Source organism: Drosophila nasuta, chromosome 3, assembly GCF_023558535.2.
Source record: "Drosophila nasuta strain 15112-1781.00 chromosome 3, ASM2355853v1, whole genome shotgun sequence".
Lineage (NCBI taxonomy): Eukaryota > Metazoa > Arthropoda > Insecta > Diptera > Drosophilidae > Drosophila > Drosophila nasuta.
This window is the reverse complement of record NC_083457.1, coordinates 35,957,099-35,972,129: the sequence shown is the minus strand read 5'-3', so window position 1 is coordinate 35,972,129 and position 15,031 is coordinate 35,957,099. Positions and strand designations below refer to the sequence as shown.

The 15,031-nt window shown below is 36.1% G+C and overlaps 1 protein-coding gene across 7 annotated transcripts in view; it reads right to left on the bottom strand.

The window, feature by feature from the left end:
* LOC132793161 (calcium-transporting ATPase type 2C member 1) overlaps positions 1-15,031 on the bottom strand; it is a 66,650-nt gene that overhangs the window by 35,134 nt on the left and 16,485 nt on the right. Inside the window, exon 1 of one of the 7 annotated variants that reach the window (XM_060802852.1) lies at positions 6,281-6,586. The exons of the other annotated variants lie outside the window; for them this stretch is intronic. Coding sequence (XP_060658835.1) covers positions 6,281-6,580 — 300 coding nt within the window. The 5' untranslated portion in view covers positions 6,581-6,586. Of the gene's footprint in view, positions 1-6,280; positions 6,587-15,031 lie in introns of those variants that run through there. 7 annotated transcript variants of the gene reach the window in all.

The following is a 15,031-nucleotide window of genomic DNA, read 5'->3' as shown; positions in this document are numbered from 1 at the left end:
TAATTTCGTGTGCATGATTTCTCACACCCCAAACAAAAATGTTAGCAAATATTTATGTTGTGTTTGAACAACAAATTTTGAGCGCGCTGCTAACTCGATTGTTGCTGTACTCTCATGCCTTGATGTTGCAATTAATTTAATTTTTCAATTAGTAAAATCAACAGAAACGCATATTGCAACACACAAAGGACAGCCGAAAGAACGAAAGGAATGGACAAACACACGCATTTTGCATTTGCGATTGTTGTGTACTTTTAATTACATTACAACAGCGTCAATGAAAACAATTGGCCTTTATTTGCCCACTACCTGCAACACAATGTGTGCGAACACATGCGAAAAGCCAATTACAAAATGCTAAATATATAAAATGAAATATTTATAAAATCCCAAACAAATCAATGCAACAAAATCCAAATTTTCACGCCATTGTCAACAGGGGAGGAAATAAAGTGGAGTTAATTGAAAAACACAATTATCAAAAATTAGAAATGTTCAAATATTAAACAAAAAAACAAAATGGAGAACATAATGTACCAATTAAATTATCATTGAAATTTATGAAATAAATTAAATTTGATTCGTTTTAGTATAATTCTAATAAGTGCTGCACAAACAGAACCAATACAAAACGAGCTTAGATATTTATAGACAAACAAGCTTAGTATAAATAAGACTGGATTAAATGGCGTGAAACATAATCATTAAATTATAAACACTGCTATGAATTGTTTTTTTAAGCTACCTAATAAATTCAAGAGTAGAAAAAGTTGTTTGCTTAAACAAGCAACAAAAAACTGTGCTTAATGTTGCAAAGTCACGAATGATAAGCTAATCCTTGAACTCGGTAAATAATATTGCATATTACATAAAGCAGAAAGCCAGCAAATTATTTATTCAGCCAACAAAATCCGACTTAAACCAAACTCATTTATTCAGTTCAATTATGAATTATATTTAATTAATTCGAATCCCTTCTCGACACAATTTGAAGGTAGCAAAAACAAGGCAAATAAATTTATCCTTTCACATTTTTCCTGCACTTTTTTTTATTGTATTTATGTTAATAAAGCAACTCTGGATAGGTATGTAATTATTCTCGTTTTTTAATTCCTTCTCACTGTAATCATAATTTTACGCGTGTTAATTTTTTGCACATTCATCAAATTAAACACAACAACCGCACTCAGAAATTATTTAATTTTAATTGTTTATGTGCACAGCATTCATTTTTAATGAACAAAACGTGTTGATCCTATAAACTGGGATGATAGCGAAGGAACGAGAGTGTGTTCGACTAGCAAATACTTTGTAGAAGAAATTTTATATAAAATTGTAATCATCATTATTATGTTTTGATATTAATTCTTTAAGAAATTTGTTCAAGTTTCTCATTTTTGCTTTGCTAAATAAAATGTCAGTAAAAATACATTTCATATATATTAAAAATCGTAATCAAAAACATAATAATAATTAGAAAGCATAAAAATAGCAAACTCCTTTATAATACTTTTTGAGAATGAACATAAACTAGACTCGTAGTCAAAATTCATTTACAACCCATTTACAGGGCATAAAAAATGGAAATATAATTGGTCATGTTGCAATGGGAAAAAATTGGTATTAAATTTACTGACATTTGTTATCGAAAGCCGCATAATTAGTTGCGTAAAATCTCCATGTTTTTATGAAGTGGCAACGCGATGAAATATGAAAATTTATTACATTATTTCACCAGGTGGCTTTTTTATCATTTTGCCGTCGTGGACATAATTAATTTCACTGCAATTGCGGATACTTGATTAATAAGTTGTAAAAAGATTCAACCGTGATTCGAGAAGCAATTAAATTTGCGAACTTGGCGAACTCTTCAACGTGTGTATCAATAATTAGAGCACAAGCACAAATAGCTGAATGAATGAATGCAATCGATGTCTAATTGAATGAATCGTTTCAGATAAGAAGTCTCGTTGTTGGCGAGTGGAGCAAAAAATACAGGTCACTGAATTTGAAGTGAGTGGAAAACGCAAACTAAAAAAAAACAGACGAAAACCTTGACTGGAAATTAAATTTTGAAGTCAAGCTGATGAGCCAGCAAAAGACGTTAACGATGCACTCAACGATGCAGGCAAAAACTAAGACAAGACTGAGAAAGGGGAGGAGGAAAGTTGTAGGGCAGGTTGCATGTACTTTTTAGCCACTTACATCATCGAGCACAAGTTTGCAACTCCATAAAAATCCTCTTTCACATGCAGCAGCAGCAGCAGCAGAAGCAGCTCTCACGTGCCACATCCATAGCCATTCATCCAAACCAATGAAAGCCGTTAAGTGCCCCATGAGCAGCCCACAAGTTTTCCATTTAGCAGCTACATGGGAAGCGAAGAGACTAGGGGGTGACGGCAAGGATAGCGGAAAAGCCGCAAAAGTAATATGGCAGAAAAGCTAAGAAAGGAGAAGGCGCAGAAGAGGAGAAGAAGGAGCCAGCTAGTCGACTTGTAGCAAAGTGTTGATTTAAAGGCAGCACCCGAGGAACCAGGAACAAGACAGGCAACGGCAACAGCAGCAAAGGGAGGGGTGGAAAAGCAAGAAAAGAGTGAAGGGAACAGGCAAGGGAACAGGGGATAGAGCGAGCAACAACTTGGCCGTAGTTAAACAAAAGACTTTCAGGCAAAAACTGACTAAGCAAAATCAATATTGATGTTCATTCGATTGAAACGCCAAGGTGCAACGACTGCGCAGGGAAGGAACAAAAGGGGAGAAGTAGAACAAGGGGGAGGCATAAAAACCTCTCGATATATAGTACACTACTCGCACTACAACAGACAAAGGACCTTCGAGTGGCAAGTGTGTGTGAGTGTGTGTGCAAGTTTGCTGTAGGCGTGAGTGGCAAAACTTTGACAAGCCGATTGAACTTGAACGAAGCTTAGCTCCAGCTAAGTTTGGGATGGGAAAATGCTTGATTTTGAAAAGCAGGTTATAATATAATCTGCGCAAACTTTCCAACTACACAACTCAATTTCGATCTTTGTGCCAAATAAAACGGCTCACAAATGCTAAAACCATTTCAAGGACTTTAGCCAAGACAACTGGCAATAAAATCAAACGCTTAAATAAAGTTTTGGAATATTAAACAACCGTGAAGTAAAAACAGAATTATTAAAAAACAACAGACAAAAGAAAACAAATGTATAATTTTTTAATTTGTGAAGTGAAGAAATTGTTAAAATGAAAAAAAGAATCAACATTTTACGGCATCCAAAACAACGTAGCAAATTTTGCAGCACACTTATGAAATTCTTCTTTTAATAAGCCAAGTAAATTAATAAGAGCTTCGTTGTTTATACTCTGAGAATTGTTGTAGATGATACTTTTGCATTTATTATAGCCATGGAGACCACTGAATAATTACCCTTAATTAGATTCTAGTAAACATGTCTTGAAATATTGATTTTAAGTTTAAGATTTTGAGTATGAGTTTTTTTTAATCACAATTCCAAACAATATTTCGGGGATTTTTGGGGAGATCCAGAAAAAGTAATAAATCATAAAGATTATAAATTCATATTATAACTTGTAAACGATATATTCTATAGCAATGTCTACTGACAGTGACAACAGCTATTGCTTTTTAATATTTCAAATAGGTAGCCCAAAAATGGTATTAGAAACCCCTTTCTTCCCCATAACAAATTGCGTGAGCAGAATATGAAATAAACTCACGCAAGTATGTGTCAATTTTTATATAAATTTAATTTTGAGATTCCTTTTGGGGTCGACTCACAAGTGTGCAGGCAATGTTAAGACTCGTTTAACTCTTACAAAAGTGAGCAACTTTGAGCATAGTTGTTACGCCCGTCAGTCGCAGGTTTTTTTTAAGAAATAACGTACGCAATGGCTTTGATAAGCTTCGCTCCCCGCGCCCGCATTTCTCATTAACACAGCATTCATCAAGTGTGCAAAGCAACGCAAAGAAAAGCAAAAGAAAGTGTAAAGTAAATTCAGTGAAAGAAACTTTACAAAAAATAAAAAAGGCAAAAAATAGCTACAAAATAATCGAAAAACTTTTTAATGTAACATATTTTTTTTAGTGCTCTATAGTACGCCCAAAACTATGCCATTAGTTCGCTAGTAAATTGCTTTGAGGCAGTGTTGCCTTCTCTTTCACACCCCACTCCTCTCTCGCTCACACGTTTCGCTGCGGGAAATGCGTCGACGCACACACAAAAGTTACATTTGCCTTACTTAATTTATCATTTCCGACTGAGACTCCTTCGTAGTTCGCTACGTTTTTATTTTCATTTTATTTCACTGCACTAATTTGCGAACCTTTAGTCATAATGAGCAAATGCGAAAAAACCATAGATAAATGCAATTTGTGAGTGTGATAGACAAACGAATACTCTGTAGAAAGTTGTACTTAGTAAATAGAGGAAGATTTCTTATAATGAGCTAAGCTTTAATTTCTTTGAACCAATTTAAAGAAATTTATATATTCTCTCTTTCTATCTCTAACATAGATGATTGAAATTTATGAGTGTGATAGACAAACAAATACTCCGTAGAAAGTTGTAGTAAATAGAGGAAGTTTTCTTATAACGAGGTAAAATTTAATTACTTTGAACCTATTTAAAGAAATTTTTATATTCCCTCACGTTTTATTTCAAGGAAATTATGAGATTCTTTTAAATAAAAGCTAAAGTTATAAGCAAAAGATAATTTAATTAAATTAAATAAAATTTTTAAAACTAGCAAAGAGAACGATCTTTGAGAAAAATAATGCATTCGATTTTACGTTGAAATGTTTTAACAAAACTTTATGCTTGATACGATCTAATTTTGTGTATATAAGAGAAATAAATTGTCGTATGAGTTCATAACTATTTTGTACAAAAAAGAATGTGTTTAGCAAATAAAATAAAATATATTTTATTGCAGCGTATAAAACACAAAAATATAAGCTCGTAAAAACACAAAAAAAATATATATTCGCGTAATCCTCTTTAATTCACTTTATCGCTAATTGTTCTAAGAGAAAATAATTAGGGTAATAAGCAATAATTAGCAGCAATGAAAGTCTTTCGCTGTCAGCCAATTTATCGCCAAGCAACTCTTTAATATTTAATTTATGCAGGGTATATTGCAAGCTGACTAACTGCAGCTGAACTTAATTGAAAATTGCAGCTAATTGCAGTGACAACTTATCAACTAGTAATTTTTCCAAGTAGCAGCAAAGAGAAGAAGATGAAGAGGCGTGTGGTTAAGAAGTTGCCACGTCTTCGACTCAGTTTCTCTCTTTCTTAGTTTTTCTTTCATTTTCTATCTACATATTTCTCACACTCTCTGTCATTTTCACAGCCAATTGAACGAGTCAGAAACTTTATCAGCACGATTCGTAAGAAGGTTTCGTTGTTTTCCTGCTGCTACTGCCTGACACACGCTGCGTATACGTAATGTGCCTTTTGTCTTTGCCCTGCCACAACCAAAAGTTCTTTTTCAGCACAATTTGCTGCCTCGAGGGCAAAACAGTCGGCTGCCTCCGAAAAATTTGATTATTCATGTGTAGCACACGCTGTTGTGAATTTCCGGCGACTTTTTCGCTTTTCCCTTCTGCCCCCTTTCCCCCTCTGCGCATTCACAATGCTTTTTAAATTCTTTATGTTGTTTTGGTAATTATTTTTGGTGTGAAATATGCTCGAAGGCTGCTTTATACTGATTGTTTAACTTGTTTTGTGCTGTTTGCTGTGTTTAAGGGCAAAGTCTTCACCTGCTGCACAAATTACACAGCGTGCTTTACTTTGTTTGGTTTTGGTTTTGTTTTTGCTTTCTCTTTTTTTGTGTGTGTGGTATTTTGTGGACTTACGTTAATTGGCCGAAGCGTGGGGAAGCTGAATAAATGACTGTACATACCTGCAAGAGAGAGAGAGAGAAAGGAGAGAGAATGAAGCTTAAGTTGCAGCATATTTCAGCATATAATTATGATAGACACCCCATAAAGACAGCCGCAACGCAGCCCCCCGAAAATACAATGCGAAAATATTGCAAATGAGCAACAATTAAGTTTATTGACTTAACGTGTTGCGATGATGTCGACGCTGTGCTGTGATGTGATGTGAAGGAAGGCAACTTTGTAACTACTCAACGCAATCCTCACGTGTTCAACGTTTCATTTAGTTTCATTTAATTTATGCTTTAAAATTATGCTCGAACACGTTGCGCGAAATTGCCAACAAGGATAACAAACAACAAGGCAGCCAACAAGCTCGACAAATTTTGTGCTCACCTCATGCTCAACTCTATTGACATTCTCATTCTTATCCGCATCCGCATTCGCATTCGCGTTCGCATCCTCGTCAAGTTGCGGCTCTGTGACTAGCATCGTTTGATTGCTCTTCCTACTTTGCTGTGAGTTGGAGCGACTGCCATCTTTATCCTTGCGATTGCGCAACAAATTCGCCGCATCAAGGAACTCCGACTGCGGCAGAAGCAACTGCAACTCCTTTGAGCCGCCAAGCGTTGCGTTTTCCGTGCCCCTTTTCAAGTTATGCGACATTCCCCTTCCCCCATTCAATCCTACAGCCATTTGAAGTAAAACTCTATGTACTAAACTGAGTTGTCGGCCAGCCTCCCAAAAACTAAATCAAAGTCAAACACAGAGTGCGTTGAACTACAACAGAAAGAAAAGAAGAAGAAGCGGGCAGGAAGTGGAAGTGGGCGTGGTCAGGGCACGCATGTTGCCCACTGATAATGCCCATAAAAGCGCAAACATGTCCCTCCAGCCCATAAATAACTTGATTAACGGTTCTCGCTATAGCGGGAATCGAGTGGAATGGCGTGGAGTGAAGCATGCTGTGGTCCTGCGGAGAGGGGTTAAGTTAAGCCAGCTAAATGAAGCAGGCGGCATTTCCGTGTTCCAGTTGACACTTTCGCTTGCATGTCGCCTTTTTACGGAACAAGTCCCAAAGGAACAATTAAGCTCAAGCAAATGAAATGTTTATTTGATTAAATGAAAGCTATTGAAGCTAAGTTTAATTTAATTATTGAGCAATATTGAAACTGTCTAATAAATACGTTGTTCCGAAATTGAAAACAGCTTCTCGAAAGTGAAAACTACGAAAATTTCACTTAAAAAACTGCATCAAATTTAATTTCAATTTAACTATTATTACATTAAGAAATAACTAATTTATAAATACAAACTTAGTTTTTGAAGTATTTCTTATACGATCATACATAAAGAAGATGAACATCTTAATAACCCTCAAACATACAATAGTAGGAAACACAATTTAAAATAACACTTGGCTTTATTTAAAAGCCTTCACTCTGTTGAAAACAAATTAGTGGAAAACACTGCCGAAGTAATTAAACAACTCTTTGCTATGCCTCGAAACTGAAAAACAGCGTTTAAAATAAATTTCAGCTGTATTTAAATTGAATTTGCGTTGCACAACACCATTTCAATTAAATTTGTCAAATAATAAACCAATCCCAACGGGAGCTCTTGATTCACACAGAGGGAAGAGAAAATGGAGTGTGGCAACCGCAAAACTGCTCAAAAGATACAGGATACCGCAGTCGGGCACGAGAATGCACCTGGCATAGTTCCGTGTTTCTGCGGTGACAACGACAAACAGAACATGTTCCATGTCCCACCAATGAAACCTCTTCCCACTTCTCCCCCTTTCTACTGCAGCGGAAGGAAATGAGTTGCTGCGAAATATTGAAACAATTAAATTTGCGAACGAATTTCAAGCACATTGGAAAGGTGCTTCAACATAGTTGTTGTTGTTGTTGAGTCGCGAGTTATGGCAAGCTCAATTGCAGTTACTCGCACAGTTTTGAATGCCAGCCACAGTACTCATACGCCATGTTGCCGCCCACCAAACTCACACACACATACTATTCAAACCCACCATTTGACAGTCATCGCAGTTGCCGTTACATAAGTTATTTATTGGAATTTGAGTGTCATTGAGAGCACCAGCAGCCTGTAGGCTGCGCTCGCTCCACTAGCTCGCTGCCAGCGCAAACCACAGCGCATTGAGGTTTTCGCCAAAGGGCGAAAGCGGCGGGGATAACTCTATAGACAGAGATGGAGCGGAGGTCGCATAAAATATGACCCCAAGCGTAAGTGACTAACAATATGAGAGTGAGTTCATGCCGAACTCTGATATGTGAAGCGTGCTTCACTTTAAGATATTTCTTAGTTTGTGTATTTAAATTATTCTATTATATAGACATGAATAAAAGTGCGAGTTTTGCAACAAAATAATTTCATCTCAGCACAAGTTGCTAAATAAATATTTGCAATAAAAACATTTTTCAACAGGCAATAAAAAATAACACATAAATACAACTCGAAAACATTAAAGAAAGTGTGCAGTCAAGTGCAATTTTAAATTACTCTGCTCTGAAGACAGCTCAAAAGTATGCAACACTTCTTGGCACATAACTTTTGGTTCCTTGGCGCCATGTTTTGTCTGCATAGCAACAAAAAAGAATATCAAGTTTATATTTTTATGCAATACACAACGTGTGTAAACAATAATATTTACTAGCATAAAGATAACAAAACTTAATAACAACAATAAATCTATTAAAGTTTGCTCAAGAGGTTACTAGGCAATAAAAGCATTGCCTAAAAGTATGCAACAATTTTCTTAAGTAACTTTCAAGTCGCAAAAGTTGAAAAGTTGCAACACCTGAAACTAATTAGAATTGTAATTGAATGCAACTTAAGGCAATAAACTGAGAAAATGCAAGAGTAGAATGTATATAAGTGTGTGTGTGTGTGTGTTGCAAGTGTTGTACAAATCCAAATATTATCTGGCTGCCGTCCAAAGATAGTCGAGTTTATGAAAATAACTGATGGCAGCATCTGCATAAATGCCACACACACACGCACACATACTCTATAGTGAGGTAGACAGACAACACCTTCGCATAGTTGTCGGAAAATTCCACTTTTAACTTGCAATTTTTGCAATTTTCGCATGCATTAGACAGAGAGTGTGGTCTGGCTTCCGGAGAGGGAAGCTGCAGCTAGAGATGGAGATGAAGGAGGAGATGTTCCGACAAGCCTTGGCACCGAAGGCAAAACATAAGCTCTGCTAATGTCTGTCAGCGGCATACCACACGCAGTCGTGGTAACAGATACAAATTTGGTTAGCAGCAACAGTATACGAGTATTCCAGAGTATCCTGCTCCTGTTCCTGGTTGGTATCCCGCCCAGTCTGCTGTCAGGTCAGGCAAGTCCATCTAGTTCAGCTTCGTTTCCTGCTCTTACTCCATAACAAAAAAAATGCATGTTCGTGTGGGCGAACTTTTGCTAAATATTTGGCTACATTTTTGCTCAGCAAAGTTGCCAGCACACAGACAGCAGAAACAATACAGTATATCTATCTATATATATGTATATATCTATCCTGTATTATGAACACTTGAAACCTTTTTAATGCATGCTGCGTGGTCTGGATTAACAATTTGCATCAAAATTGCCTGCAAATTGCCTGTGGCTGGCCATCTAAACCAGTTTGTTTAGGTCTGCGGCCAAGAATATTTACATTACTTTCTATATACATTACTTTCTCTGATTTCTACCATTTTTTTCTCCTGTTTTATGCAGCTTTAAAAAAGTGTAGTTTACTATTTGTTGCCACTTCACTAGCGCTGTTTATAAATCTAAATTGGAAAACTTTTTGGACAGCAAACAAAAATAATACAAAATGGGAAAAGAGTTTACTATTTATGATAGCGTTGCAATATTCTTTCTTCCCTTCTATTTTTTTTATTGTGTGCAGCTTAAAACTTTGATTTGTAGTTGAAAACTAACCAAAAATCATAGTAAAGTTGGGATATGAGTGGAAAGCTTCCATTCACAATAACTAACGTGCAATGCAGCATGCAGCACTAATCAACTTTAAATGCTTTTCATTCAACTCGAGCGGAAAACATATAAAGCTTTAATTTAGTTGGGGAAATAAACGACACTTTAGATTCATTTTAATACTCTCATAGAAAAACGATAACCAAATAAAATGATTGTCAAAATGCGGGTAGCTAAGCTATTAAAACTATTTCCGCTTGTCCGTAGGGGACATTTTATTGCTGCTCTAGCATATATTTTAATTTGTTGGTTTGTTGAATTTAGGCACTGTTTTGTATTCTGCCAGACAATTTAATGGTAAACATTTTTTTATTATATTAATTTTCAAAAGTAAACCAAATTTAATTTAGAATTTTAGAATATCCTTCGAATGTTTCATTTTAATTTAAATCGCTAGTGGAGGTTCAAAGTTAATATTCGAATTACTTTAAGTTGATTTTGTAGCACTACAAACAGAATTCTATTCGCATTTTAATCTTCAATTTGTGGCGCAATTTTCAATCATCAAAATTGTCGCGTGAATTCGTCTAGCGACTCCAGCGAAATTCCTTTCTAAGCGCTTGGCATTCTTTGTGACAAACATTTCGCCACAAACATTTGCCAATTTCCGTAATTCCCCACAGCATTCCCCTCAACAACAACAGGCAAACACACAAACACACACTCTCTCACACATTCAACACACGCGACGTTTTTGATATTGCATTTACATTTGCCGTCATCTTTCGTCAAGTTGCGCATCAATAAAATTTCGTTAGTCGCGTGGATTCTACGTGGGCTTGTCAACTGCTGATAAGGCACACACACACAGAAAAAGGTTGAAGAGAGAGTGAGAGAGAGAGAGAATAATGGAAGAAGAGCACAAGGTAGAAACTCTGAAAAGGGAATGGAAAAAGAGGACAAGCAGAGTTACTGACAATTCACCCATTCTCTTATTGACATAAGCAAAGCCCCAACACAGAGACAGACAGAAAGACAGACAGACAACACATCAGCAACAGTATTGTGGAAGCCGGAGAAGGAGAGAGTGCAGGTGAGCGGGGAAATGTGCTGTGACAGGGTAAAAATTGTATCGTGGGTTCTGGGATTGGATTTTGGCTTGTGCTCTGGGTTATTTGCCTCTGTCCATATGCTGTACAAGTTCTGTTCAGTTCTGTTCTGTTCTTTTATGGTTTGTAGTCCGTTTTCCTGCCTGTTGCTGTTGCCCCTACTCTCCACTCTACCCCTACCCTATGATGACTGCCCACTTTCTGTCGCTGCCGTTTTAATTGTTTTGCAGTTTCAAACATCGGCCAACGGCGTTAACCCACTCTCCCAAGCTCTGCTCTAATCGGAATACTGTCTCACAACCTTTTTGCTCTGAAAAAAAAAATTTGCCAAATGACAATTTTTTAGTATACCCTGTAGCTATAACTATGTAATAAGGGAATAGAATATATCACGAATCTTTTTACAAGCATTTTAACTTGACTATCAAACTAGTTGTCTGAGAATGTCTGGCAAACTTTAAATTTATTTCAGACTTTAATTTTATTTAAAAAATTTAATTTTTGACAAATTCTTTAACTCATAATTTGTATATATTTTGAAATAAAATATTGCAATTATATAATTATTGATGGATATTTAAAAAACACGTACAAAAAAAAGAAAATTTAGTATTTTTTAGTTATTTAAAAATAGATTGGAATTGCTCATAAAAAAAAATGATTATAACATAAATTTAGTAGTAAATTTAGTTTCTTGTGCTCAATCCCAGTTCGGTAATCAAGCTCTTTTTAGAAATTTACAACGTTCGTTTTATTTCTTCTAATTCCGCAGCAATTCGTGAAGATTGTCTACATTTGAGTAATAAACTCCATTAATAGTCATTATTACAGTTAAACATTTTGAAATCCAGCCTATAAAATTTCACTTTTTTTTACTTTTAGATATTATTTCTGTGACACCTATTTCTTGTACCGGGTATCTCACAGTTGAGCACACTCAACTCAAGCTAGACCCCATTGCAATTCTTTTTGGGAGTAATGTCCCATGTTCTGTTGTCGCCCTTGTCATTGTGGTCCCAACTACAACACACTGCCCCTTGTTGTTATTATTTCCATACACTCAACACACAACCCGCCTCATCAGCTCTGAAAATGTCCTGCGGAGCGAGTCGAACACTGTGGATACAGCATATGTTTTTGTGGTTTGTTGTGTTCTCGATGTGAGGGGGAACAATTTTGAGAATTCGAATTTAGTTGTATTACAAAATTGACAACTAATTAAAAATATGAAAACACAAAATGCGATTTATGAAATCGAACAATTTTGCGGACAACCGAAAATGTAATCAGTGACTGCAATAAATACTGTGGTGAAATGAGGCAGGGAGGCAGAGGCAGTTGTGATAAGGGCACACATGGAAAAAATTATCAGCGGAAGTGCAGAGTGTTTGCCTTTTGTGTATGTGACACAGAGCAAATGCTCAAACAATGTGCAGAACGAGAGGATGGTTGCCAGGGTTGCCAGCATGTTGCAGTTTGCTTTCAGTCTTTCTTTATGGCCTGGAATGATGATTTTTAATCCACTCTTCGCCTGCAACCGGCACTAAAAATGCTCGTAAGTTGCGGCTAATCCATGTGGAAGCTGCTCTCAGGGCTGTCAGGGTTGCCAACAGGGTTGCCACAGCCCATTGTTAAGGTCAACAACAAATGATTTTGAAAAGCGCCGCTCGCCTAGACTCTTATATTTGACATGTCCTCTATATATATGTACATACATATATGTATGTATATAAATATATAACGTACACACATACTTTTTGATGGGATTTTCTGTTGGATGTGCTTGCTTAATATTTATATAAGGGGTTTATGGGCTTTGCCCCTCGCTACTCTAGCCTTTTCCTCTGCGTATTCTTCATGCTCCTCCTCGTGGTCGTCATCGCAACACATTGCAAATATTTATTTTATTTCTTTGGGGTGCAACATATCAAAAAGAGATTGCTACGTCGCTCTTGACTCTTGGTACAGGGATATAAAATGACTGACATTGCAGACGGCAGACTGCAGACTACACTCGCATTGCAATATGAAAATTTAATTGAAAAAGTGCAGGTAATGCGGTAGAAACAACAGCCAAAGACAAAGCTACTTTGTGTAATCGAAGTGGAAAGGTTGACGCAAAAAAGCAAACTAAGACAAACAACTGCATTTCCACTTAGATATTCAGGTTTCATTATCATGAAGTCAATGTTTACAGTAAAGTAGAAAAGAATTCCATTTTCTTACTTTTCCAGTTCGCAAATAGAAGTTTGCTGGCAATTTTCTTTTCTCAGATAAAAGTTAATTTATAATGATAATTCTTATTTCATTTCCTTTTATGCTTTTTACATTTTTTATATTAGAAATTCGTTTAAAATAAAGTAGCGAATGTTATCTTCAAATATATATCTAATAATTATTTAAATTATAATTTCATTTATCAAGGAATTTCCCCTCTTTTAAATTTGTTGTAAAACTATTACCATAAATCTTTGCTGCTTAATCCCCCTTTTAATTCGCTGCCACAGTTAAGCACATAATTGTTTTTAACACCCACATTGTCGTCCACTCTTTGCTGTATATTTAACATCTTGTTTGCCGTTTTTCCACACAATTTCCCTTGATAATGTTGCACTTGTTGTTAAATATATTGTTGTAAATATAATTGCCAATTTCATTAGGTTACCACGACATGATTCATTCATTTGCTTTGCAACACATTTATAATGCATTGTTAATGAGCGGGATGGTAATGCCATAAATCAAAGAAATTGAAGCAATTTGTTTTCCAATGAGATGAAATGATAATCATCTATAATTCAGGACGCTTTTTGCCATTTGCTTGATCAACTTTTGTACATGATTTACTACGCATTTGAGCGCAGCGGATAATTTCAATGAAATTAATTTCATAATGCATTATTGAAAAGCAAAATGCAGCGAAATGAACAACACAAATATTTGCACTCCCTCGACATCAGCGAGCGACAACGGGTCGTATGCGCAATGCGTTGCTCCTCCATCAATTAACACAATACCAAATGCGAGTGGGTGTGTCTGTGTCTGAATCTGAGTGGGTGACTGAATGAATGAATGAATGGGTATAAGGTGGCTTTTGTGATTAAACGAAATGTGCGATGCCCTGACATTGAACAAAAGCGAGTGGAGAATAGTATAAAAAGGGCACTCGAATGAATGGATTGAATGTGAATGCGAATGCGAAAAGAGCTCACAACGACGTTCGTCATTTAATGCTCCACATTGAATGCGAGTGGCGAGACAGTGTAAAATTTTTTAATTAATTTATGTCATAGTTTGGAACTGAAACTGCAAACAAACCACGCTGCAATAATGCAGAAGCAACAGCACATCAACAACGACGCTGTGAACGCAATCAACAATCAACCATCAAGTATCAGCAAGCAGCAAGCGACAAACTAAACAAAATCAACTTCCAACTTTGTCGAACCCTTGTCACAACTCCGCCCTCACGCTTGACAAATCATTGAAATCAATTTTGCTGTGAATTTAGTTGTCGTATTTGCCTTTAATACCCTGCGCATAGAACAAGAAAAGGGAAGTTCATAAATAATGTTAATTTGAAAATGAAACTATAATTAAATAATGTGTTTACTTTGCATATTAATTTCCTATTTTGACATTGATATTTTCAAGTAATGAATCACTATCAAGACAATTAAATAATCAAAACATCAATCATTTCGAAGAACTTTCTTACTTTAAAGATTACGAGTATTTCATGGTCTACCAGACTTTGCTCTTCACTCAATTTATTATGCAGGCCATGGGGGCAACGGCTTTAGAGTGTGATGGGACAAATGTTTGAGTTATGAGCATAGACTTCCATCAATTTGTGAAGTGGTCTTGTCTCTCCCTCTATCTCTCTCTCTCTGTGTCGTCGGGGACAATTGCTGACAAACAAACAACTGAATAGAATGTGAAGAGTGTGTTTGTGCGTTGGGACGCCATATGAAATATTTATTCGTACACTCTTCATACGTAAATTCTAGCAATCACATTTACATGCAATCGATTTGGGACCAACAAATCGCTTCGCCAGTGATAAAAGCAATTACTGCCATTTGTTTGCGTTTAC